Genomic DNA, 25,741 nt, shown 5'->3' with positions numbered 1-25,741 from the left:
GGCGCTGCCGCCCACAATGAGCCCGAATCCCACCAGACTGACTCTGATGACGTTGAAGAAAAAAAACAGGAAATCTGAAGAAACGAAAATTTCTAGACGTTTTCAAGCCAAAGGTGGGTACGCAACAAGATAATATCAGAGTTTTACTAACAAAGACACAGTCTGTACGCTAATAGTTCTGTTTTTAATAAGGACGCGTGTTATCTTGTCTCTTGATTTGGCCAGTTTATTTCATTTGACGGCTTTTGAGTAAGTTTTGTGTATTACAGTTCCGCATCCAGGGGCATGACTGTTGCATCAAGTGACAACATACGAGGGGAGTTAGCCTGTTATAACGAAGCTGATACAAAATCATTTGTGACAGAAAGTTAATACACATGTTATTATTAGTGAATATAACACGTGAAGCCAAACATCGAGCCCTGCGATTCAATGACAGGGAGTATTTTACATTACTAGTAAGCTAGTAAAATGAACGCTGTAAAATGTTATAATAATGTCAATCAATATATCTCAAAGTGCACAGCTACATGCAGATATTACGTTATAACTGCACTGATTTGTTATTTTTCATTTTAAGCTGTGTATTTTACATATTTATTTATCATGGATCAGAGAAATGTGCTTAGACTAAAACTAATATTGGCAGGTGTTAGCTTTTGATGCCCTCTAATGAAACAGAAACAAATCAGAAACATCATAATCTGTCCAGTGACACATAAGACTAATCCAGCAGTAAGACCTTTAAGTGTAAAAACAGAACTGAATAAGAAAATAGTCTGAGCTGAAACAGCTGCTTTATGGATCTTGTTTGGGAAACTTTCAGCATTTATTTGTCATTGCAGTAAAAAACCTTTGAGTCATCACACCAGGCTCTGAGGGAGTTATGATGGGTTTTTTTGAATCGTTAAAAGACTCCAGACCTATTAGCCATGAACATAACGGTGTGATAAATCACTCAAGCACTCACACTGTAAACCAGATAGTTATTAGCTGTTATCATTTGCTTCTTATCTTTTTAAAAGGAGGGAGGAAACTGAAAGTCCTACTTGAGAATTTCTCAGTAAAACCGTATGTATTCACAGTGTACCGGTAATGCCTTTTCTACCCTCCACAGATGGCTTGCTATGAAAGCAATAAGGGGAGTTTGGAGGAGGACAGCTACAATGGAGCTACTGGTGGAGGCGCGTCAAGCTGTGCCTTAGCAATGCAGGAAAAGGAACGGGAATACCTTCTAAGCCCTTCAGAGAGCCCTGGTACCTTCATCAGCAGTAATTCCCCAAGTCTTCAGCCAGCCGCCCTCCTCCAGGGCTATGATGTGGAGTTTGACCCACCCCTAGAGAGGAAATATGAGTGTCCTATCTGCCTTATGGCTTTGAGGAATGCTATTCAAACACGCTGCGGTCACCGCTTCTGCAAGAGCTGCATTGAAAAGTCCATTCGGTATGCTTGTTGTGTAGCTCTCTAGATAACACAGAACACTAACTCTAGTTTATTAGGTAATTGTTGACATGCTGCATTCTGAAGGACTGATACTCTTTATTACTGACTACCTTTTATAATTTAAACATAAATGTTCTCTGTGTCTAAATAACATAACGTTTTACTGTCACTACTAGTTTTTATCCTGCTCAAATATAAAGCAGCATGTAAACACTATTCATCTTAATGCTCAGTATAAATAATATAAATGATTTTTTTCCTTCTTTTGCCTTCTTTTGCACCAACAGGGACACAGGACAGAGGTGCCCTGTTGACAATGAAGTGCTGTCTGAAGACCAACTGTTTCCTGATAACTTTGCCAAAAGGGAGATTCTATCGCTGACTGTTCGCTGTCCGAACTCTGGATGTACTTACAAAATGGAGCTGCGAAACTTAGAGGTGATTCTAAATGCTGCTCAACCAGAAAGATAACAGGCCAGGGGGGCTGAATTGTTAGTTGATTGATAGTTAACAGCTTACCTTGAATTCTGACTTCGCTCTTTATGGCTTCATTGGCTCTTATTATATTCACTGTTCTCATATTCAACAGCCAGTCAGTTCAGGTTTGTGTGACAGACATGCACATGCTGAAATAATCCTTAAAAAATAATATCCATTTTCTGTGGGTTGTATTGTTTTGCCTTGGGGGGAGGAAAAGAGTGTAATATATCAAGAACTGCATTTTTTGTTGTTGTGTGGATGAAATTGTTATATGAACCATCAGTTTCCTGCTACAGAATTTAATTAACTTCATTGTTTCAATATGTTGTTTTCCTTCCAGAATCATTTGGACCAGTGTCAGTTTGCCACTGCGCCTTGCCCGCAGTGCCAGCAGTCTGTGAGAAAGAGCCACCTGGAGGAGCACAAGATCGTTGAGTGCCAAAGAAGACCTATGTCGTGTCCAGATTGTGTGGCAACCTTTGTTTATGAGGAGAGAGAGGTACTGCCGACTCACTTATGTAACTGCTATACTTTATTTATTCTCATAGCAAAGTTCCATGGCTCTGTTGGGTATCAGTGAGGATTAGTCTCCTCGTAATCTAGCTTTTGTTGCTCCCTCAGCTTCATCAGCAGCAGTGCCCCTTTGCGAGTGTGAAGTGTGAGTACTGTGAGATGGATCTCATCAGAGACCAGGTGAGCACCTGCTGTGAAAACAGCAGCACAGCGTTTCTCATTCTAGATAATGTAGGTCAAACTGAACTTCTCTATTATTTTACACAATGGGGAACCATTCCACACCTTATTACAGTCAAGGTGGGCATGCACTGTCTGTCTGAAACAGGAAATGTGTTCAGGTTCCCCCATTACAGTTGGCCTCTGCTATACAGTCGTGACTGACTTGATAAGCTTGTCCAAAACACGATTTAAATAAATACGTATAGGAGCTAAGATGCTGATTTTTGTTTTCTAGATGGAATCTCATTATGATACAGATTGTCCAAAAGCACCAGTTGCCTGTAACTTTAGCATCTTTGGATGTAAAGAGAGGGTAAGTGATCACACAGGCTTCTTCTGTAAATCCTATGCACGGTTGAAAAGAGAATTTCCTCAGAACTGCTTTGTCTCTTCAGATGCAGCGCCACAACCTGGCTCAGCACATGCAGGAGTTCACCCAGATGCATATGCGCTACATGGCAGAGTTTTTGCGTGGCCTTAGCCTGAATGGCACCACACCCAAATCCCTGTGGATGGCAGGGCCTTCTGTTTCCTCTGAGGATCAAGTAGCTGCTGCAGGAGCAGCAGGAGGTGCTGCATCTTTACCGGCCTGTAGCGGTCCACGAGGACCCGTAAGCGGCAGCGGCAACTGTGCTTCAAATCAGTCAAGTGAAGAGATGCAGAGGCTCAGAGAAATGGATGGACGGCTGGTAAAGCAGGATCACCAGCTGCGTGAGCTCATCATCTTAAAAGACACACAAGTAAGGGATGTTGAGTGTATCAAACTACTACTAAGATGTACCGTCAAATAGCCTATATCATGTTGTGATGTTTGACTCTTGAACTAGACCAGAGGTCACCAGGATTCCCCGAAACTTCAGCTACCAATAAAACCAAAAATGAAAGTAAATAAACACATTGAAACTGACAGATACTATGCAGAGTAGTCTTATATTGTGTTAGCAAACTGGGTAACAAAAGTCCACTTCTAAAGATTCCAGCTGCTACAAAAGTCACTGTCTTTCCTGAGACCAGATGGGAAAACCCCCAAAGTTTCTGGAGTGTTCTTGACATATATAAGAAAACTATCAGCCTCCTCAGAGCTCTTGTGAACTTTTGTCTTACTGGAGGGATTACTAATGATCATTATTAAAGGTCGGGTAGGAGATTTCATTCTGATGCACTTTTTGTTAAATTAGTGTAACTTCTCTGTACAATCCGATAGCAACCGATTAGTTCGGCAGTTTCGCATTAAAACGAAGAATATGAATCATCTGTGGAAGCTATAAAACACTAAAAACATCAGCCAATCCTCCGGGTGGACCCTGCGCGGAGTATTGGCTGGTTGTCACTCTCTTCCTGCTCTGCGTGCACCAGAGAGGTACGTGCATGATGGCCGAAGTCACAGACTCGTCTTCCATGTGATTGGGAGGCGTGGCTTCGGGGTGAGCTCCGAGAGAAAGGGGCGTGTGTTTACTTTTAAAATCTGGCTGACTCTCACTGAGTTTTCAAAATCTCCTACCCTACCTTTGTAAAAATGTGCAGACCAACATACCATACCTCATTTACGCATGACACACAGTGCTACAATTTTCTAAAGTTCAACTGAGGCAAGATGTGCACTGTTGTTGGCAGCATCTTTTTTCTCAGCTAGTTGGTACTTTTAACATCATCTTGTGTAAATGTTGTCCCATTTCTTCCACAGGCAGGCCAGCTTGCAGAGCTCAGGCGTAGGGTGTCAACGCTGGAAGAAACTGTGAAGGAGCTGGAGGCCCAGCACTGCCATGGCATCTTCATCTGGCGCATCAAAACCTTCTCCACCCACCTGCGAAACCAAGAGGCAGGCATGCCTGTGGTTGAGCACAGCCCCGGCTTCTACACGGGCCGTCCGGGCTACAAGCTGTGCCTGCGCTTACACCTGCAGACCCCCAATGTTCAACGCTGCTCCAACTACATCTCCCTCTTTGTCCACACCATGCAAGGTGCCTTTGACGCACATCTGACCTGGCCGTTTCAAGGGACCATCCGGCTTGCCATCCTAGACCAGGGGCCCGAGGGTCAGCATCACACGGAGATCATGGAGACTAAGCCTGACCTGCAGGCCTTCCAGAAGCCCACCATTCAGCGCAACCCCAAAGGATTCGGGTACGTCACCTTTATGCACCTGCATCACCTGACTCAGAGAGCTTTTATTAAAGATGATACTCTGCTTATCCGCTGTGAGGTCACACCACGCTTTGACAGTATGTCTCAGCGTGAGGGACCTACGGTACAACCTAGAGGACCTGAGGCATCAGTTTCTAAAGAGTAAAGCCAAACTGTTTTCTTTGGGATCCTCTTAAACTTATCATGTACAGTTCATCATCCAGTGCCACAGTATTGCTAAGTGATGGAGATCAGGAGGAGGAAAATCACAATCATTTAACTTCTGGAAACCACGTTGCTCTGTAGTATTTATTAGTTTTCAGTGTAAAAAGTATCAATGTGACATTTGTTTTAAATATACAACACAGTGCTTTGAATTCATTTTGAAGTAGTATGTACTCACACACATGGTACAGAGCATGTTCATAAACATGTATAATTAGTTGGTGTTTAATCAGCTCAACCTCACCGGACTGTATATCACTACAGGACTAGTTCTCTTGTTGTGGTTGTTGGAGACAACACTGAATGTTAAGAATACCCTGAGGAGTTTTTCAGCAGTAGTGACAGTTGATATAAATAATTCCATTATCGTTTTTTCATCTTCTTCTTCCTCTTCTGGCACACACACAAGAACGCACACAATCATGCAATGATAAGCTCAACGTCTGTAGAAGATGTAAATTAGCAACACATACAAACTACATAAAGAATCAAGGTGAACAGGTGAAAAGAACGTCATTGCGCTGTGAAGCCATTTACTTGTAGTGAATCACAAATAAAAAGAGAAAAATGTTGGATGTGCCACAAAATTTTATTATTCTGTAAGACAAGGATTCAAAGCACAATGACACCAAAAATGTAAAAATCCTGCAGCTTTTTCCTCTTATGTGTGCCTGAGAAGAAGAAACAAGAATGAGTAAGGCACTGTTTTGTAACACACAAGTTGTTAACTGGTAAACGTGGCAGCGATCCAAGCACAGACACAAGCCTGCCCTCGGTTTCACTGTATTACACCAGACATTTTGCAGGAGGCAACATGACAGTAACCTTAGCAAAAGGTGAAGAAAGAAGACTACTGGAAACATTTGAATATATTCAAAACAGTTTTCAAAATTCACAGCAAACATTACTGTGTTTACACACAAACTCCACAGGGTATCTTTTAAGAAATGTCATTGTGAGGAATAAGAAATGTTGCTTTCCTGGTTTAGTGTTCCACTTCCATTTGCTGGATACATTATACTGTAACTATGCAGAATTGTCACTGTGATGCTTTTGGCAGAATTTATGGTGCCTTTTGTCATTTTTTCCTTCATGTCGAGATTTTGTATTTTGTATTTTTTTGGCGGCTGCTTCCATTTGCTGTGCACATTTGGCTATATGATCGCAGACAAATATTGTAACTTCACAATGTTAACACCTCAGTTTAGTGTCGATCAGTGTGATACCTGTTCAGTCTGTTCCACACGATGGAACAAACAGATTGTTTGTTTTTTGTTTTTTCATCTATATTGCAGTTTTGTGATGCAACTGTAACATGATAATCTAAACAATATTACACTGTATGCACAGTTGCTCATCACTTAATTGGTTGTTTTTAGCTTGTGATTTATTACTAATGAATAAAATAGCTTTAAATATAAACAAAGTGCTCTAAAACGCAACTGCGGTATTGGATTTCATACATTTTGAGGAAAATTTGTGTCATCAACTTTCATTCATCAATGTAGGGAAACTTTTTGCCGGCTCCATATCCTGGGTGACCCGGTCTGCCGTCTCCGTCTTCCTGTTTGACTTCCTTCTCTGATGGACTCTGAGGTGTATCCGTGGCATAACCTGCCTTGTAGCCTGTTAGAGACACTGAAAATTCATGCCATATTAATATTAACTTAGAAATCCGTGCAGCAGTGTAAGCACATAAATCTTTCCTGTTTTATTTTTTTTTTGACTCACTCGGAGGTCTTGGAGCATCTTTCCCACATTTGAGGGTGCTCTGAGCGAAGCACTCCGCCATCCAGGACAGCACCTCTCCACAGTATCTGACCTATAAAAGAAGAAATATGAGAAGAATATGCAAACTAAATTAGATCACATGCATAGAAAGATTTGAATTTTTGAGGTCACTCTACCTGAGCTTCCATGGACACCAGTCGTTTCTCCTGGTCTTTAAATCCACCAACAATCTTCAGCAAGCTTTGAACCCTTAATGAAAAATAAATATTATTTTAAATAAACATTTTTAACACATGAGATCTATTTTTCATATTTTTTTTTCTTACTTTGATGAGGTACTCTTGAGTCTCTCCTCACTGCTCTCCCAGTGCTGACGCTCCAGTTTAGCCAAGTAGTTCTCTTTCTGCACTGTCTCCCATGTTATTAGCCTCTGGTCCAGTCCTGCAGGCAGCTCCCTCTCTGCCAACACACACCCGCACATAAGGAGGCAGCCCAGTAACCAGTTTAGCTTATAGGCAATTTCCATGGAGGTGAGGGACAGCGATAAGCACAGTGTATTTCAGTTCATTCTAAATTAGCCAGATAAACCACAAGAAAATGTTTTAATATATGCTTTAAAATGAAGAATAGTTCCAAATACCAAGATGCTCCTGCTTGGACTCCGGCCGTTTGACCATGCTGAGGAGGAGCTGAGAGAGGTGGCTGATGATGATGAAGGGTGGAGCCAGAGCTGGACGGCTGTGGTATTCCACTATTAGATTATATCTCTGGAACTTCCAAAAGATGTCTGTGTTGCCCTGCACGACCTGGAACGTGTAGCTGTTGATAGTAAAAAAAAAACACAAACAAACATAATTCACAAAACAAACCCACTTGCCACTCAGCCTCATTCATCAGACAGACGAACATATTGACGGCCTTCTGGATTCCTGGCCCCCCCTGACCTGAACATGGCAATGAGGAGGTTGAGCAGCAGGACGTTGGTGACAAGAAGGAAGATGACCAGCAGCAGAATAACCAGCCAGTTGGCATAAACGTTGGGACATGGTGGCCGTAGGCCCGAGATAATCTCCTCTGAGTCATTGGTGCAGTTCATTTCAGGCATGCGAGCAGCTGCACTCCATTGAATGAAAGATAAAAAACAAAACACAGCATTTATGCCAACAGAGAGAGACATCCCAGGAGGCAGAATGTATGATTAAAACAACACTTGGACACATCTTAAATATTGAAATGTGTAATTATTTTAATCTACCATCTATTTCGTCCAAGGGGATCTGGCCAAAAATGTGCAGGTAGGGGCGGTACAAGGCTCTGCGAAACACCCAGTCGATCCTTGGGTCATTGGGGTGGAGCAGAGCTTGCGTGGCGACTCCGTATGCGATGAGCCACACACTCAGGAAGAAGAGGAAGAAGAAAACATCCTTCATCTGTAAAACAAACATATTTCATACATGTCCAAAAAAACATGGTTTCAGAGTACTGTGAGAATATAGTTTTCGGTCACCATTCTTTCTACGATGATGATCTTGGGGCCGAGCTGCTTATGAATGGCAAAGATGTGAATCAGGCGGAGAGTGAACACCATGAAATCTATAGCCAGGACCGTCCTTCCTGCCTCATAGGTGTCGTTCACCATCCTGCAAAGACAAAGAGAATGCTCCCTATGTCCTCTGCGCCCCTGTTTCTGGTCTTTATTTTTTATTTTTTTTTGTGGTATTTACCTGCATGAAACCCCAACAACAAAAAGTGAGATGGCAACCATGTCACACTTGTTCCAGTTGTCCTCCACATAGAGTTTAAACTTCTTCAGGATGTTCATCTCTTCATCAGTGAAGAAGCTCTGTCATAAAAGGAGATCATGCATTACTTAAGATACAAAAAAATGTATTTTATTGGAAATATTATCGGCTGTCCTTTTTGTCTCCTGCCAGGTCATTCACTGAATCTGTATTCAGACACACCTGCTGGGGCCAAAAGGGAGCCGGCAGGTACACGGCCCTGCTGCTTTAGAGCCACCTGCAATGTCCCAAACTCTCAGCACAGTGAAGAGTGTAAGGCTGAGCTGCCTCCTCTGGCATGAAAAGGGTGACTTTAAAGTGCATTAAGATCCAGGGCCTGGTCCCTCGATAGCACTGGTGCTCTGACAACATGCTGAGAGCAGTATGCTGCTTTCACACAGCGACAGATGTGCATGCAAGCTCTGGTGCTTCACAGTACTTTTAACTAACAAATCAAGCTTGCAGTGTCCACTACATAAGACATTCAGACATTCCAGACAAGTTAAATACGTGTTGTCTACAATTATGGAAAAATATGCATCCTCTGATGCAAACAGAAATATACGAAAAGTTATTGACTTCCAGCCTTGGTCAATCAGAGTTCATCGATCACTTCTCATAGATCCGGAATTCATAGGTAAATGTATAACCTTGTTCTTTGATGAGTATCATAATGTGGGCCCTTGCAGCATCCTCTTCCTTTAGGGAGCCGCTTGCACCCCAGAGCCATCCCTTTGAAGGCACACAGGGCCCCTCTGGGCTTGGTAGCATGCCAGAAATGCCTGTAGCAGTGTGGTTCTTTTTTTGGAAAAACCTGTGCCACAGCTCTGTGTTCAGCTCAGACTGTCTGAGATGCACTGCATTGAAAACGCAAGCAGAGGGAACAGCAGTGAAGGCCTGTCTCATCTGGGGCTTTTGTGCCCAGGGGAGGAAGGCTCAAAGGGATCAGTGCAATAAGGGATCATGCTTGTCTGACCTGGCACGCTGGGAGGGAGTCAGGCAGAGAGGTGAAAGGCTCATGAATCTTGAAAACCCCAGAGAGAATCAGCTCACTGTAGCGATTCACATCACCTCCTACTCAGATGTGTCTGACTTGTCGGGGCTGTGCGCTGTAACACGTCTAATAAAAATGCCACTGCTTCCAAAAAAAGGTGTCACACTGAGATGTGGATTCTTAACATAAGAGTCACAAATTAATGATGTGAGAACTTTGCAGTGAACTGTGTTTGAAAACTTGAGACATAACTAGAAAGGAGGCCGGGCGGTTTTGACAGTCACCTGTCTTAGTTCCTCCAGCACCAAGGTGAAGACCCAAAAGTAGAGCATTATCTCTGGAACTCCGGGGCCAAAGGGTGGAGGTGGTTGGAAGTCTAAAAGAAGCACGTAGGTGAAGAGGCAGAGGAAGGCAAAGTACATGATGACGTTGCCCAGAAACACGGTGACAGGAGCGCTCCAGAAGCGACGCCAGCGGCGGAGAAGGAAACGCCACCAGACAGAGGCGCAGCTCTGAGCTGCTGGACCTTCAGCTGAAGAGTCCCTGGGAGACAACACACAAGCTCACACCCGACTCAAAATATAACAAGGGTCATTTTGCAAACACAGTTTGATATCAAACTCACAAAGGGTCATCGTCATCAGTTAACAGTAAGGCCTTTTCTGTGTCCAGACTGTCCGGCTCCACAAATTGGTCGTTGCCGGTACGGTTATCAAGTTCCTCATCGCTAAGAAACACACATGAGAGTCTCAGCGAATGCAACACCACAAGCAGCACATGCAGTGATGATCATGAGACTGAAAACTTACCTGAACTTTATAAGGTTAGTCCAGATAAGCGGTGGACAGAAGAAAGACACCACAAGTTTGGAGATGGCTGTATCTGTTGTCATGGCACCCCACCAAATCTTTGTGAGGAGAGCCTGCAGCAAAAAAAATGTATCATTAGTTCACAATGAAGTTCCCCACAAGGGGGCATCAGAGGTCTTTGGATATTTCTGACCTTACTGTTCTGAGATTGACAGAAGAAACATATGCATGAGTTACCACAGCTACATGACAGAGAGCACATCTTACATCTCAAGCCTTTCCCTGTGACTGATTGCTGTTTGGGACGAGGCCACCTGATGCTTAGCCATGGGCCTGTCCACCCATAGCAACACATCCTCTGTGCTGAATCATAATTAACAGTTTCCTATTAGAAAGGCTATATTATTCCAACTCTGTGCTTTAAATAAAATATTACTCCTCTGCGTGCTAACTGAATACCAATTGACTTTCAGTGATGACTTTGTAACGACAAGGACGTCTGCTAGAGGGACATTTTGGCAAAATTGTGCACTGAATGGAGTATGAAAAAAGCACAGTAGTTCAGCACAGAAAGCAGCAAAATAGCCTCTTTGTCAAATTCACAGTAAAGTTAAATGTTTCGGAACATGATAAAGGACATTGGAGCCAAATGAGCATATGGATATGAGTCCTTGTTACCTGAACTCCATCGTGGGCGAAGAAGGATTTGGCATCTGCTTCTGTTGCTAAGTTCAGGACTGTAGATTTGCTCCAGCAGTGTGTTCTCCTCACTAACAAAGCATAAGCCCTGTCTTCACTGTTGGAATAACACTCTCCAAAGACATCTGCGGCAATAAGAACAGGAGGCACACAGAGTCAACTGCCAGGCCACATTTGAAGACTTTCAGATTCATATTTTATTCCCATGCTGTTGATTTTGTGGGTGCCTCATTTTGACCTTTACTTTTTTTTTCTGACCACATTGTCAGCTCTTGTCATCACACAGTTTGCGTACTCACCAAGGGCGAACTGTTCATACTTGGCCTCTTTCATACTACGCGCAGACTCTGCCTCAGATTCCAGCCGTGCCATCTCCTTCAGAATCTTACAACCCGCCAGCGCTGCCGCAACTGCCTCAGGGCCCTGAAGGATTAAAGGAAAACTGCATCCAAGAAATGGGTTTGAAAGAAGGAACTAGCTTAGGAATTTTAGAGAGTTTCATCTTTTTGAATCTCTGTGCTGTGTGCAGCTGGCTGGAGTATATACAGTTCTGGAAGATCCAGCTTGATGCTTTTAATAAACTGCAAAAATGAATGGTTTTGTAGTTTCCCCAACAGTAAATGAAGACAGATGTCATTCGGTAGAAGACAGTGAAGGTCTGCAGAATGAAATGCAACAGTACCCTGCCTGCCTATATGCTGCAGATGAAGATCGACATATTTCAGCACATAAAAACCTAAAAAGATTCTCCTTTGCTGCCGCTGTGCACTGTGGGGTAACTGTGTGATTTCCACATGTACTGTTCACATTAACTGAAGTGTCTTACATGTTTAGTTCTAGCTTTATGCCCACACACTTGTTTTTTGGCCTTGCAGGCAGCTTTTGATCATTATTGGATTTTATTCTGTGTGCATGAATTTTCAGTGTTAAATGTTGATCTGTTTCAACAAGCCAGGGAGATTCCTCGTCCTTTGAACTCCCTGATAACTAAAATACAAGAAGTGATTAATAACCAAGCAGCAACCTCCAGGGCTGAGAAAATGTGTCAAGTGTGAAAATCTGCAGTTCCTTCCATTCCCTCTGGGGTCGACTCCAGAAGAGAGTCAATTCCCACAGATCTCCATGTTAAAATATCCAACTTTAGAATAGAAATTAACATGTTTACACTCTTGTACAAATTCAAATTCATTTCTTTGTTGATAGGTTCCATATTTGTGACAACTGCACACTGGAGGGTGTTTTTAGAATAGAACACAATAGAATAGACATGTGTACATGTGTATGTGTCACAAGTACAGACATACTAATACACAGTGAAATTACGATAGAAGTACGCCTCCAAGCAGCAGCCATCCGGCGCCACCACACTATTTTATGAAGCTTGCCCATTTTCATATCAAGACTAAATTTTGCATAGTTATAGGTGAAACTCCCTTGAGCGACACATAGCATGGGCTGCTGGCTTTCCCAACTATCTGCGCTCCACCTCTTTGCCTGTATTTGGAGTTCACAATGCTGCTAGCTTCTTTCAGGGACTCAAATTGGGCCTTGTCCCACACATAGGTGTATACAGCCTTTTATAATATTTTTTTGAACCTGAGATAGAAGTTACATCCAGCTGTCGTGGAGCTCAAACTTTAGTTCTATGCAACCATCACCATTGAGGACTCGTGGACTGAAGAACCTTCCTCTTGTTAGCTTTACACTCTGGATTTTCTCCCCTAGTAGTCTCAGATGTCTCTGTATAGTAGACACCTGTGACTGCACACAAGCCAGTCAGAGACTCTGCGTTTTCCCACCACCTCTTGTTGGAAGTAGTGGTCATAGTTAGAAATAGAGATATCTCTCTCGATCCACCTGAAAAGTGTCCTTCAGCTTGTTGGGTCAAATCTTCTACCCATCAGGCCTTAAGACTTAGTGTTTCAGTGGGCTGACACCTTTGTCATTTTGTCGTGAGTATGTTCCTGGGAGACACCCAGCTGCTCTGTGGCATGTACCTTTGTGCTATTACTCCATCTGTCACGATCACATCACAAGTGTCCTGTCTCCTGTGTGGTGATTTGTCTAAGCTCTGTCTGGGTTGCAGGTGACTTCATGAAGGCTCATTTTCAATTTTCCCCAAAATACTTTTTGCATAATCACACAGAGTTGAACTGACTGTGCAAAATATCCTGCATGAAGCTTTGCATAGTTTATAGATGCAACACAGGGTTCGAGCAGCATTACCTTCACATAACTGGTTAATAATTGTACTTTTGTACATGCAAATCGACAAGCACGGCTCACTATTAGAATATATTCTGAAGGTATTACATTGGCATGTTGTAATGTGTTGTTGATGGATAAATCTACTGCATAAAACTACATAAATATGTAAATGAGGGAGCAGCAGAGGGATCCATAACACCCAATACATTACAGGTGACACTGTCAGGACCTCATTCCCCCTTTATTCAAAGGATTATTGATTTTTAAGTGTATAGTGTGGCTCCTGGGTTCACGTATGTACAGTAAATATGTGGACCTGTAAGCGAGCCTGCAAGGATGATTGTGAGGTCATCCTGAGAGATCATTCAAACAATCATTATGAACGCAGATATCCAGGCCGGAGTCTGGCTGTTTAAACCATTCGCAGAGGGGAAGAATGCACACACACTGAATACAATTACCATAATTTCACATAATGTTTGAAATAAGACACAGGAAAGGAGTGCATAAGGGTGGCTGCTTTGTGCGATTACAGTAATTGGTTGCTTTGGTTCAGAGAAGGGCAATAAGGGAAATATAAATGCTCTGAAAACAAGAGCAATTATCAATGATTGGTGTCATTTAAACTATTTATAGAGCATCAATCCCATGTCAGGATGTATTTCTTGTTAACTTCATCAGGAGTTTGGAAATATGCCTGCACTATCTGTCCTCTAGTTGACTGCCTCAGCTCGCAGCATGACCTTCATTTGAATAACGTTCTCAGAGATAAGATAGCTTTTTAGTTCACCTCCAGCTCTTGATAAATATGCAGTTTGCAGGACTCTTTTATCTAGAGTGACATTTTCATATGGCAGGACTGACCTACACCTGCACTGCAGCAGCCCATCACATCACTCTTGTCACACTGAATCCAGAATACAAACTATGACGGTTTAATTCAGCTCACTTCAGCTGGGTTTGGGGAGATTTTTCCCATGCTAGGCACATTTAGGTTCTTATTGATTGAACCACAGAGAGAGTACGAGCTGGAGCTCAACTGACTAAAGAAGCTGACAAGACTGACCATGGCCCAGAAGTAGTTAGCCATCTGCTGCCGGTTCTGTAGGACAGCCCAGAGGAAAAGATCCCGCCAAGGATGTTCACAGCGCTCCTCTAACTCAGCCAGGTTCTTCTGGCTGTGGAACAGTCGGCCCTTTGCTGGCTTCTCCTGGAGCACACAGAGAGTACAATAAATGTATTAAATATGTACAGTAAATGGATGGGTAGCTGCAGAACGCTTAGATGAGTCATTTCTCCAAAAGCAATTACTGTCTCCGCTAAGGAGGTACTTGAGTCTGACAACCAGAATATGTAGCGTTTTAAACCTTTGGCCAAGAAACTATTTGATTTTGGTCGTGTTCTTCTTTGAGATGAGAATAAAATATATTCCACAGAGTGGGGGGAATTTTTTTTCTCTCTCTCTGCAGAAAGTGAAAAGAGAGACATGGCTCTTGTAAAAGGAGGGCAGGATTACTTCACACTTTGTAGTCAGAATAATAATGTGGGTTTAAAGGGTCCGAGAGAACTATAAAAAAAAAAAATCAAATTAAGAAATAGCACCATTATACAACCGAGGTGTATGTTCTATTAAAGTCAGCATGCAAAGCCACAGAACACATTGCAATGCAACTTTGGCCCTCTAGATGAGCGGCCAAGTGTCCATAGAGTGCAGCAGGGTTGATGTAGTTTATGTAGGCTAAACAGGAAGCTGGCCTATGGCAGAAAATAAGCTCTGTGATAAGCAAACGTTTATGATGCATGTCCAAAGAGAGAATATTCACAAATGAAAGCCTACATATGACCACTTAAAGTAAACCCCAGTCACATGGCTTTACCCCCACTATCCATGCCACACTTGACCTGTTTGTTTCCAGCCTCTGTCGTTCTAAATTAGCCACTTGTTAGCAACTGCTATATTAAAGACAAATACAAGAAAATCCTTAGTGCATTTTGTATAGGCAATCTTATTTCAAGCATCAAAAGAGAAACACAATAAAAAAACAATAACTTCAGCAAGAGGGAACTGGAAATGCTAAAATGCTAATGCGTTTATGAGTTTGGGGATGCAGCACCCTATTGTTTGTTGTATAGGAATCATTCTACACACTTTTATGAGGATCTGCAGCAAACTCCTTCAAAGCTTTCATTAGAGTCACCTAATCTAATTTATTGCATCTTTGATTGAAATGAAACAGTCTGAGAGCAGTAAAATGGAAAAACTTCACTTAAAACACTGAAAAGTGTTGAGCCAAAAGGAATCAGGTGGAACTTAACTCATCAGCTGCAAGTATTACATGCAATTTCCCCTTTGTGGGACTAATAAAGGTAGTCTTAATCTTATTGCTTATTCCTGTATCATTAGGTTGAAGTTGTGACGCAGAATATTTCACTCACTGTGGGAATCTTTTGGTAAAAGCCTTTACAGGAGTCATGGAGAAAGTCTTTCAGCACTTTGGCGACCTCATACAGGGTGAAGCGGGGTTTCCTGTCGCCTTGCTCGGGAGGATGGTGCACAGGTGGACCGGCTGTCCTGGCAGCTCCCAGCAGAATCTGCTTCTCCTCATATTTTTTCAGGAGCAGATTGTGAAAGAGGCTCTTCTCCGACACGGACCAGTAGAGCTCCTGTAGGCGACCGTAGGTGAGGAACTCACCGAGGTTTACACCGTTGTCCACAAAGAGGCGCACAAAGTCTGGTTTGTCATTGATCAGGGCATCCATCATTACTTCTTCGAGGTCACACGCCTGAAAAAATAAATAACAAGACATGATTGTTTCAGTAGGTCATTCACGCACAGTGCACACAGAATGCATTTGTTTGTCTCACCTTCCACTCTACATCTCCATTAAAGATGTCACTCTTGGCGATATCTACTCTGTTCCAGGCCACAGCCAGTTTTAATTCATCCAGGAAATCTTGGGCTTCCTGACTTTGACTCTTGCATGCTGACAAACACAGACACACACACACATATATATAAAATGTCACCGGGTTCACAACCTAAGAAGTGCTCAAAATGTCAAGGCTCTCTCTCTCTCGCTCTCATCGTAGCTGTCAAGTCAGAAAACCCGTAATTCTGCAGCCGTAGAAAATTGCATCTTTCTTGACCATATCTCTCACAAGATGTACTTTACCCTTGACAAGAGCTTTCAGAATGACCGTATCCAGCTCGGAGCTCTCCTGTTCAGGGTCATGCACGGTAAGCAGATGCCCATGATCGAGTATCTTCTGGATCTGATTGACAGACAAAAAACCCAATGTGTGTGAAGGAATGACTGATTTCCACACATACACCACTTTGTCTGTGTATGTCAACTTGAAAATAAAACCAATGTTACATTATTGGTGTCTTGCCCTCCTTGTTTGTGTCCTTAATTAGGTCATAACATACACATTTTGAAGATAACATGAAAATGGTCCATTTCCTTCCCTCACAATCTCTCCCAGTGTGCCCCCATTTTTTTTTTGGCAATGTTCAGGTCTTGTGATGTGCATATCTATGTTTGTGTGTGTGTGTGTGTCTGCCTGCACGCTGTGCACATCGCTCTCACCAGCTTGACCCAGTTACTGATGTCTGTGCTGTGGTGGGCATTTGGAAAGGTGTCCAGCAGCAGCTCATGAACGCTGTCTGTATCCCAGCAGCCCCTATTCATCAGCGTGACAAGGATGTCAGCCACTCCTCCGGAGCCTGCTAGGATCAGCCATGGTGTCGAATTGCCAATGCCTTTATACATCCTCTGCAGGGAGGGACACAGTGTTCACATGAATTCTCAACTTCTCAACTACATCAACAAAGAATTATATTGATCAATGAAAGCTGTCGTCTCTAATCTCCTCAGTTACGGCTCTATTTATGCAAATAAATTTTGTGACTTTGACAGGATTTTTGGTTGAAGAGATTAGTTTTGCAAAAAAAACAGAAAATTTGCCTCTCAGACTGTGTTCGGCCTGAAGCTGCAGGCGGTGGCACGATCAAAACTTGACTCAGAGCCTAATTCTCAAGCCTGTTCAAAGTCAGATTGTGCACATTGAAATGACAAACCCAATCTGCCTTTCAGAAGGTCTCTCTGCGGTCACATCTTCAAAGTTCTCGAGCATAAAGAAACAAAACATACCTTGAGGATCCTGGGTTCCCCGTGGACCAGGAGACACAGAACAGGGATCTCAAAGCTTCCTGTGCCTGTAAGCGTCACAGAGTAATGTTGTTTGCATATCAGAGTGTTGTATTGTGTGAATAGAGAAACATCTTCTCACTGTTTAAAAAAAACAAATTATATATTTGTATGGTTCCATGTGTTAAGCTGTGCGCAATTACGCCTGATGTTTTTCCTCTGTAGATAAAACTGAACAGCTTAATAGCATATAGAAGAGAAAAAAATACAGAAGCATCACTTTATTTTTCCTATTTCCTGTTAATTATCTCTCAAATCATTTCCTAGTGGCAACCAGCATGATGGGTGCATACAATGGTGGATATAGTCCTTAGGAAACATATGAATAATAGAGTAGTAGGAAGCACAAACAGTTGGATTACTCAAAAATCAAGTACTTCCTGTTGTCATAAACAATAATACAGCTGCGGGTTTTGTTCATAATTTTATAGAAAGCCTCATGAGAAGGTCCTAACATATGAAGCCGCTTTTAAGATAAGATATATAAAGCATGCACTCTGTACAGCCCCTGAGTGAAATAATGCATAATGCATCTATAATTCAACATCATGAAAGCTACCATTTGTCACAAAGAATTCTTATACTTATTTAAAATTTAAGTACATCTATAGCAGTTTGTAAAGGTAAAAGTAAAAGGGAAGACCTTAACTTTTATTTAAGTAGAGTGCTGCTAGTCTTAGTCTTTGCTAAATGTCGTACAGGTTACAAAGATATAGCTATGCAACAACAGGGTAAATCTTTGTGAATTTTGCAGCATACCTGTGGAAATCGAATGACATTAATTCATCTGGAGTTCATGTAGCTATTCTCACTAAAGTAAAATAATTCTGTACTGTAGCTTTAAGCAGGTAGAGGTGACATTTACCTCCATATCCTGTGCGCTGAAGCGAGATGTGTTTGAGTAGCTTCACTCTCATTTCACTGGTGGCTCCTGGTCTGGTGGGATCCTCCTCCACAAGCACAAAGTGAGAGTGGTGGCTGTCCAGGGAATACACCGAGCCATGAGGCAAGTCCTGCGGCTTGTACGCTGCAGGCTCGTCCACCTGTACACAATAAATACATGTACCCAGAGAGAGAGAGAGAGAGATGGAGAGAGGGCCAGCAGGAACACAATGATGTGAAACATGTACACATATTTAGCTGTTGTTATATTGGCCCTGTATTGTCTGTGACTGGACAGAAACCTTGGCAGTGAGCAGCGCCTCTCGGTTGTGGATCATGTTCCAAGGTGCGATGCCAATGGCCACTACACGAACTTTAGAGGAGGTGCTGGCCAGGGAATGATCTCGCACCGCCTGGCCCAAGTGCTTGGTGATGCCAAACCGAAGGCCATTAGTCAAAATCCATGCCCCTGGAGAGTGATAAGGAGAGAGAGAGAGAGACCGTTGTATGTATGTGGAGTGTATATTTTTCCTGTAGTTGAGTAGTGAAAAGGAGATGTTTGACCATGTGGTCAGAAGAATGCTGTGCAAACAATGATGCATTTTAAAGAAACTAATTCATAGAAAACCATAAAAAAACACATCAATGTTACATATAAATCCAAAGGATTATACATGTGTATTGTTTCTCCTAACAGCCAGTAGAGGGCAACAGAGAATTCATCCCCTTGATTCAAAATCCAAGGCCAGTTTTGCCCTTTCATCATCACCTGTGCTCTGTGCAGCCTTCACCAGCCCTTTCCTCAGAGTGTCCCTGAGCCAGGGCTTCATCTGAGCCAGCTCATCTCCTCCCACCAGCGCCACCACCAGGTGTGGAGAAGCCAGGCCCCACTCCTCCGTCAGCATCTGGTAGATCAGCACTGGATCGGTGTTGCTGCGCACCCTCAAAAACTGCTCAAAGTGAGAAAAAGCAGATGGATGTACGTCAGCGTTCAATAAGTCTTAGTGTGTAACCTTGTTGTGTAATTGTTGATTCTACCTTTCCTCTTGTCTTAGTGGCACCGATGAAGTCGATGTCACCCACTCTTCCAGCTGCCCAGTGACTCTTCTCCTTCTTGATCCGGCTGGCCAGGCCTCTGGCTACATTCTCCAGAGTCTCGTCCACTGTGGAGCAGCAGGAGCAGCCCAGCAGGACACTGAGAAAAACACACAGGAAATGCATCAGTCACACCATCCATCTCTACGATTCGACCATTAAAACTACTACGGATTCTTTCACAACTCATCAAACAAGACGTCAAAGTTTGTCCCATCTCTCTCTGCCATATTTGGTTACCATGGTAACAGGCGGATGGCAGCTGTTTTCACCATCTCTTCATTTGTTTACTATATTGACCTCTATATTTAGTTTGATGCATACAGTAAATGGACACAATTCATACTTGCATCCTTTGTGCAGTGTTTTGTTAAAATGCAGAGAGAGTATCAACGTCTTTTTTGTGGTTTCCATGGTTTTTCTAGGATAAAACATTATAGGCTGCATTTCGTTCTACAGCTGAGAAATAGCTGACTCTCATGAATAATTTAAATAGGACACTGTACTTGGAATTACTTAAGACTTGTTAGTCCAGTACAAATGTTTGCCTTCTGTAACACTGCTTCCATTTGCGGCCCTTCTCATCACTGCCCCTGATCCAATTGCTTGCAAATGTTTCACTTGATCTGTTGATGGGTTAATGGATGCTGAGCAGCACTGCAGTGTTTCAGACACAGTGAGAACCTTCTGACAGCTGCCATGAATGCACAGCTGGAGAGAACAGAGCACACAAACCTGCGCTCCTCCGACCACTCCAGCACGTCCCCACATCGCAGGCAGCGTGTCTGCGGCTGCAACGTCCCCTGTAAACAAATGAATATTTCGTCAAGTTTTCCTATAAATCCATTACGACTCTGGAAAGGTTCATAGATAGAAGCACTTGTGGTCAATGCAAAGTTTGACGAATTTCCATACTCGTCTCATATGCAAAGCGCTTCCTGCCTGAACGTTTGAACCAAAAGCTGCCACTCGTACATCAAATGAAGCAAACTGGGCCACCTGAACCTCAGAACCCCAAACTGCTCAGTGAAATGAAAGCAATGTGCTTCAGATATTTAGATGCTTATCCATCACAAACTATATCAAGCAGGGTGTCAGATCAGAGGCAGTCAGAGATTACATGAGGAGGCAACTGAGGCGGATTAAACCCACAGAAGAACTGACACCACCAGCACCTGTATGGAGGGAAGCTATACTGTGGTTACACTTTGCATGGTGTTCAATGCTAAAACAACCTGTTTATTTTCCATCCCTCACTTCTACTGCCTAAATTGTTCGCACAGCCCTGTCTATGAGATTATTAAGCAGTCTGGAGTGTGAAAATGAGCCTCTGACATCATGACTTTTTTCTGTGTCTGGTGATTGTTTTACAAAGAAAGCAGCCTCGTTCTGTTTGCCTCCGAATGATTCTTTTCACAGCAATAAATGACACCGAGTTCAGAACGGAAGCTCATTCATTATTGATAAGATTATCCGTTTGCCTCAGTAAACACCGACTGTTATCAGCCAGACACATTTGAATGGGCACTTGAGCTGCTGGTAAAAGATGATTAAAACGGAGAAGTGCACATTCTATTGACAAAAAACAGTCACTGTATAATTTGAATTAAAAAATAAAAACATTATTTTAACACAAAGACTGACTCAGAGTCAATTTGTGTCAAGCCATCCGCTTTAATGTCTGTGAGCAACTTGTTGCGGAAGGCCCTTTATTTGACTACAGGTCTGGGAAGGGGAGGGAAAAGACTATGGGTATGCAAACAGGACGATTTGCATACAAAGTTAGAAAGAAAGGACGTCCAGCTGTGCGGGCGTGTGCATGTGTATGTGAAGGAAACACACACCAGTCCGTGCAAACACACTTTACACCTAGCTTTAAGGCTCTCATAATGAACTTTGCTACAGTTTGGATAAAGCCTCACAGCCACTCATTTATATTTAAAGGAGGTGGTGAAAAGTTCTTATAAAAACTTTTATTTTTCCTACTGTTACACACACAATCCAGGATCTATGGGGCCATTTTAATGTAGAAATCTTAGACCTCCATGAGGTGGTCCAGGGCAGTCTAACACTGTCAAAATGTCCACTACACAGCTCCTTCTCAGCTTGAAAGACAGGTGGTCTGAGATGGATGCATCCTTCCACTCACACGATGCCTGAGCTCCAACACATCAATGTCCACTTTAGGCCAGCAACTTGTCAATCACTGATTATACAGTGATCTTCATGTTTGTTTTGAATCATTCTACAGTCAAACGTTGCCACCAATATCTTTGGATCAATGTGTGGCTACAGTACGAGACCTTCTGTGAGAGTCATAAAAACACTACAGGAGGAGCTGATGCAGCAAAATTGCCTCCTGGGTCCCTGAAGTTGGTATTGATTTACAGAACTCAATATTCACTTAACCACGAGCCACGAGAGGTCCGATACTATCTCAAAAAATGTGTTATAGTGTAAGCCTTGATTAAATGGATCAAATGTAGGTACATCTGTGCTTACAATTCCATTCTCCACATGTTAAATCTTAGAACATTACACTATTCTGTAGCTGAAATGAGCCCATCCGTACTCACCAGAGGTGTTCCCTGTTGCATGACTGAAATGTTCCTTCCTCTCCTGAGAGGTTTTGCCTTCCACAAGCCTCAGGTAACGTCACCTGGGCCATCAGGCGGTGGCGAAAAGGTGGGGCCCTCCATGCAGCCAATCCAGGGATGCTGATATGTGCCCATGTTTTGCATGTTGGTCGGCTGCTGTCTGACCGTTTCTACACACGGTCAGTGAGGCTGTTTCAAATCTTCAGATTAATGGAGGAAAGTATGAGGTGTACCCGAGCAGGGTTTTGTGCTTTTGCGTCTTATAACTCTACCCATTTATTCACAATGTGAATCCATCTTTTAAAGACAGGGCTTGAAGGTCATCAAATTGGGCGGCAATCTCTAGATGAGGAAGGTGAACGATTCTCCCCTCATTATCCAGTGTTCGTGTACAAGGCCCATAACCCCTGCTCTGTTCCTCAGTGGCTAACAAATCACTCTGGTACTGTTGGCTATGAAGTGTGGAGTGAAGTTCCTCAACAAGAAAATTAAGATTGGACAGAACCCAGGGGGGGGACGGTGCAGGACAAATTAAGCCACGCGCAGAGGGATTAAACCAGGGACTAAGAAAGGAATCCTTTCATAGAAATGTGTACACGCCAGCCTGCCAAAACATGGTGCCACCTAAACATTTCAACATCAATGCAAGGGAGGAAAATCTCAGCTTTTAAAAGGGGAAAAGCAGCAGAAGTAATCAGATTACAATTACAGCTTTAGGCCCATACATAATCCTACTTTTAATCTCACTTTATCAAGGACACTGTGGCCTCTGTGCCCATGAGTCACAAGCTAAACTCAAGAAAACACACAATAATACCTGAAATGTTTTGTTTTTTTCAATCATGCAAACGTAGGGAGGACCCCCAAGGAGGTAAACAGTGGCCTACAGGTGCAGAGTGCTGCCAGAAGACATCACCATTGTTATGATAAATTCTAAATTACTTGTTAGGTCAGACTTAGCACACGCAACCGGAGGCTTTTGTTGATTGTGTGAATAGATGAATGGATTTAACCCCCCTCCTTTTATCCTCCAATTCAGTCAGTTGCAGCCAATCAGAAGCCTCGGCTCATTGTATACAAACAAAACATCGTGCGCCCTGCAGCCTTTAAATCCTCCTGCAGAGATGTGATGACCGGCAGAGAAACAGAGCAGCTTCCCCACAGCTTCCTGACCCAAATCACCACCACGATCATTTGAAGGATGGACGCCATCAAGCGCAGAGTGCCGGTGTGCAGGCGTTTATTTGGCCCGGTCGACCACGACCAGCTGCGCCGGGACCTGAAGGAGAAGCTGAGGGAGATCACAGAGGAGGACAGCCGGCGCTGGAACTTTAACTTTCAGTCCGAAACGCCGCTGCCCGGCAGGTTTCAGTGGGAGGAAATACCCGCAGACTGCACTGCGCAGTTCTACCAGGTGTCCGCACATCAGAAGGATGCTGACAGCGCTCCAAACATTCAGGATGAATGCAGGCTGAGTGACCGCGAGGAAGGCGCAGGGACCGACCAGGAGAACTGCTCCAGCATCTCGAACACACTCAAGTGTCCCGCCGAACTTACGCCTGTCCGGAGGAAGAGGACGCTCTCCAAAGTGGGAACCAAGTCCAGAGACAACAACGCGCGCATTACAGGTAAAAAAGAGGAGTTTTCTCCACGAATGTGCTTCACTCTGAAAGTTTTTTTAAGTTAAAATGACAAAATATAAAGTGAGTTAACATCTAACACGTGTTTTTTCTTGCCAGACTTTTTCGTGAAGAGGAGGAGGACAACAGAAACAAAGAGCATCCAGGGTCCTTTTCACAGCAGTGAAGCGGCGCAGTGCAAGACCATAAGATGAACATCAGAAAAACGACTTTATATTTCTACATACAACTGAATGGACCAGAAGGAGACTCCTTCCACTGCACCCAATGATTTTATGTTATTTTATGTTATTTTATTTTTTATTTTATTTTAAGCTGCTTTGTGTTCGTGTATTTATTCTATTTATGGGCTCATTTATTTAATGTATTTTTGTTTTGTTTTCCTCTTTCTTTATATTGTTTTCTTATTATTTAATAGGCTCTATTGGCTTGTGAGTATTTAAACATGTGTCCACTTTGTTGTTCAGTCTCTGTAATACACTATGCTGCTTTTGTTACTTGTATATACAAAAACATTATTTTTATGGACATTATAAAAACTTTTAATAAACATTGACAAACAAAAGAATCTCACTTTCTGACCTTTTAAATTATTATTATTATTATTATTATACAGTAAATTTCGATGATTCCTTTTCTTCCATAAGATCAAATGTTTTTTTTTCTTCCAATATACAGGATAGTCATAGCCAGTGGTGGAAAGTAACTAAGTATTTGTACTCTGGACTGAACATGTACATTAGCTACACATGGTCCATTTTAATTTGAAGATGATTTCTTTGATGCAATGGAAATCAATAATATATATTCGGTATGTGAGTGCTTTTACGGTACATTTAAAAGTACTTAAGACTTTTACTTAAGTAGGATTGTTGATGTAGCACTTCTACTTTTACTTAAGTATATATTTTGCTGTTGATTTGTACTTTTACTTAAGTACCAAGCTTCAGTACTTCCTCCACCACTGGTCATAGCACAATAGAACAATTTTATCACCAACTTCTTGACTAAAACGTGACATATGAACAGAATTTAAATGTCAGTCTTTCAGGTATTTAAAAAAGAAAGCGCTCCTCATCATGAGAGTGACTAGAACTTTATCTACTCTAATAACTCACTGGCATAAAAGCTGCTGCTGGAGTTTTATAGTTGCAGCCGTTGCCGGACAGATTTATTGTTTTTTCAATATGACTGCAGTCTTATGAGAAAGCACGCCTTTTGTTTTATGCTGACTTTGAGGCAGCCACAGATGAGTAGGTTCATAATAAGCGTCGCTCTGAAGTCACAGAAAAATCAATTCAAGTTGCAATTTTAGCAATCCAAAGGAGAAAATTGTTTTAGAGTAATTGCATTTTCTGCGGTTGCATTATGAAATATTTCATAATCACAATCATAAGGAATGTGCTGTCAGGCCTAAAATTATATCCATTAATAAGAACTGTAATTGCCAAATTAGCCCATTAGAGAGGCCAAATCCCACATAAGCGTATTCACTCCCACAGCGTTGGAGTTTTTAGGCTCTGAAGAATTTCAAGAGGCCATCTGGCCGGAGAGCGGGACAATGGCTGCACAGCAGAGTGTGCCATCTATTTCACCTGCAAATCAGCCTTTACAGCTCCACAACCCCCCCAGGTCTTCACTCGGTTTTCCTCCTTTCACTTTCTCCTCCTTTCATAGTCAAAGCAGCCATTATCACTGACATGTGCCCAAACCGATCCCATTGTTAATGCTCACTCTCTTTGCTTGTGTGTCAACATTGCAAGGTGATTGTGTTCCTTCCTTATTTAACTACACATGCAAGCGGAGAGTAAAAAGCAAACAGAGGATACAGATGTAAACGGTGCTATTGCTGAATTAAGAGCAGTGGACTTTGTTCTATAGAAGCATTTTAAAATGAAAAGAAAAAAAAAAAATCAATAATCAAAATGCCCCCATGGGTGCCGGTTTCTCCACCCACAACTGAATTAAACTGCGTTAAAGATGTGCACTACAAGCTGCTCAGTACATCATCTGTGAATCAAACTGCCGCTGAAAGCAATTGTAGAGATGCTAAATGAGTGCTCACAGTAAACTCCTAAAATCCTAA

General features: G+C 42.5%; 3 protein-coding genes across 3 annotated transcripts; 2 read left to right on the top strand and 1 right to left on the bottom strand.

The window, feature by feature from the left end:
* Positions 1-14: 14 nt before the first annotated feature.
* On the top strand, positions 15-6,449 carry traf6 (TNF receptor-associated factor 6). Its single transcript, XM_028401303.1, has 8 exons — positions 15-113; positions 1,118-1,443; positions 1,731-1,881; positions 2,264-2,422; positions 2,545-2,616; positions 2,894-2,971; positions 3,054-3,398; positions 4,343-6,449. The coding sequence occupies exons 2-8, from the start codon at positions 1,118-1,120 to the stop codon at positions 4,946-4,948; spliced, it is 1,737 nt and encodes a 578-aa protein (XP_028257104.1). The 5' UTR covers positions 15-113; the 3' UTR covers positions 4,949-6,449.
* On the bottom strand, positions 6,109-22,044 carry trpm5 (transient receptor potential cation channel, subfamily M, member 5). The gene is made up of 26 exons (XM_028401302.1): positions 21,995-22,044; positions 20,154-20,221; positions 19,362-19,518; positions 19,093-19,273; positions 18,626-18,792; positions 18,307-18,484; positions 17,385-17,449; positions 16,821-17,006; positions 16,404-16,503; positions 16,096-16,214; positions 15,666-16,013; positions 14,296-14,439; positions 11,321-11,444; positions 11,001-11,146; positions 10,323-10,435; positions 10,139-10,240; positions 9,798-10,056; positions 8,463-8,581; positions 8,246-8,378; positions 7,994-8,168; positions 7,683-7,851; positions 7,379-7,557; positions 7,065-7,197; positions 6,915-6,987; positions 6,739-6,829; positions 6,109-6,645 (listed from the first exon to the last, which is right to left on the bottom strand). The coding sequence occupies exons 1-26, from the start codon at positions 22,013-22,015 to the stop codon at positions 6,500-6,502; spliced, it is 3,696 nt and encodes a 1,231-aa protein (XP_028257103.1). The 5' UTR covers positions 22,016-22,044; the 3' UTR covers positions 6,109-6,499.
* Positions 22,045-23,216: 1,172 nt separating this feature from the next.
* cdkn1ca (cyclin dependent kinase inhibitor 1Ca) lies at positions 23,217-23,849 on the top strand. Its single transcript, XM_028402244.1, has 2 exons — positions 23,217-23,643; positions 23,755-23,849. The coding sequence occupies exons 1-2, from the start codon at positions 23,217-23,219 to the stop codon at positions 23,847-23,849; spliced, it is 522 nt and encodes a 173-aa protein (XP_028258045.1).
* Positions 23,850-25,741: the final 1,892 nt, after the last annotated feature.

Source organism: Parambassis ranga, chromosome 3 (genome assembly GCF_900634625.1).
Source record: "Parambassis ranga chromosome 3, fParRan2.1, whole genome shotgun sequence".
In the NCBI taxonomy this organism is placed as follows: domain Eukaryota; kingdom Metazoa; phylum Chordata; class Actinopteri; family Ambassidae; genus Parambassis; species Parambassis ranga.
This window is presented reverse-complemented; position numbering and strand designations above follow the sequence as displayed.

Excerpts from the sequence above, each read along its gene's own strand:
- traf6 (XM_028401303.1), top strand. The coding sequence starts at position 1,118 with ATGGCTTGCTATGAAAGCAATAAGGGGAGTTTGGAGGAGGACAGCTAC. Across the intron at positions 1,444-1,730 it reads TGCATTGAAAAGTCCATTCG|GGACACAGGACAGAGGTGCC; the intron begins GTATGCTTGTTG and ends TTGCACCAACAG. Across the intron at positions 3,399-4,342 it reads TCATCTTAAAAGACACACAA|GCAGGCCAGCTTGCAGAGCT; the intron begins GTAAGGGATGTT and ends TTTCTTCCACAG.
- trpm5 (XM_028401302.1), bottom strand. The coding sequence starts at position 22,015 with ATGCAACAGGGAACACCTCTG. Across the intron at positions 8,169-8,245 it reads TCATCATCGTAGAAAGAATG|ATGAAGGATGTTTTCTTCTT; the intron begins GTGACCGAAAAC and ends TTTGTTTTACAG. Across the intron at positions 6,830-6,914 it reads TGGTGTCCATGGAAGCTCAG|GTCAGATACTGTGGAGAGGT; the intron begins GTAGAGTGACCT and ends CTTCTTTTATAG.
- cdkn1ca (XM_028402244.1), top strand. The coding sequence starts at position 23,217 with ATGGACGCCATCAAGCGCAGAGTGCCGGTGTGCAGGCGTTTATTTGGC. Across the intron at positions 23,644-23,754 it reads CAACAACGCGCGCATTACAG|ACTTTTTCGTGAAGAGGAGG; the intron begins GTAAAAAAGAGG and ends TTTTCTTGCCAG.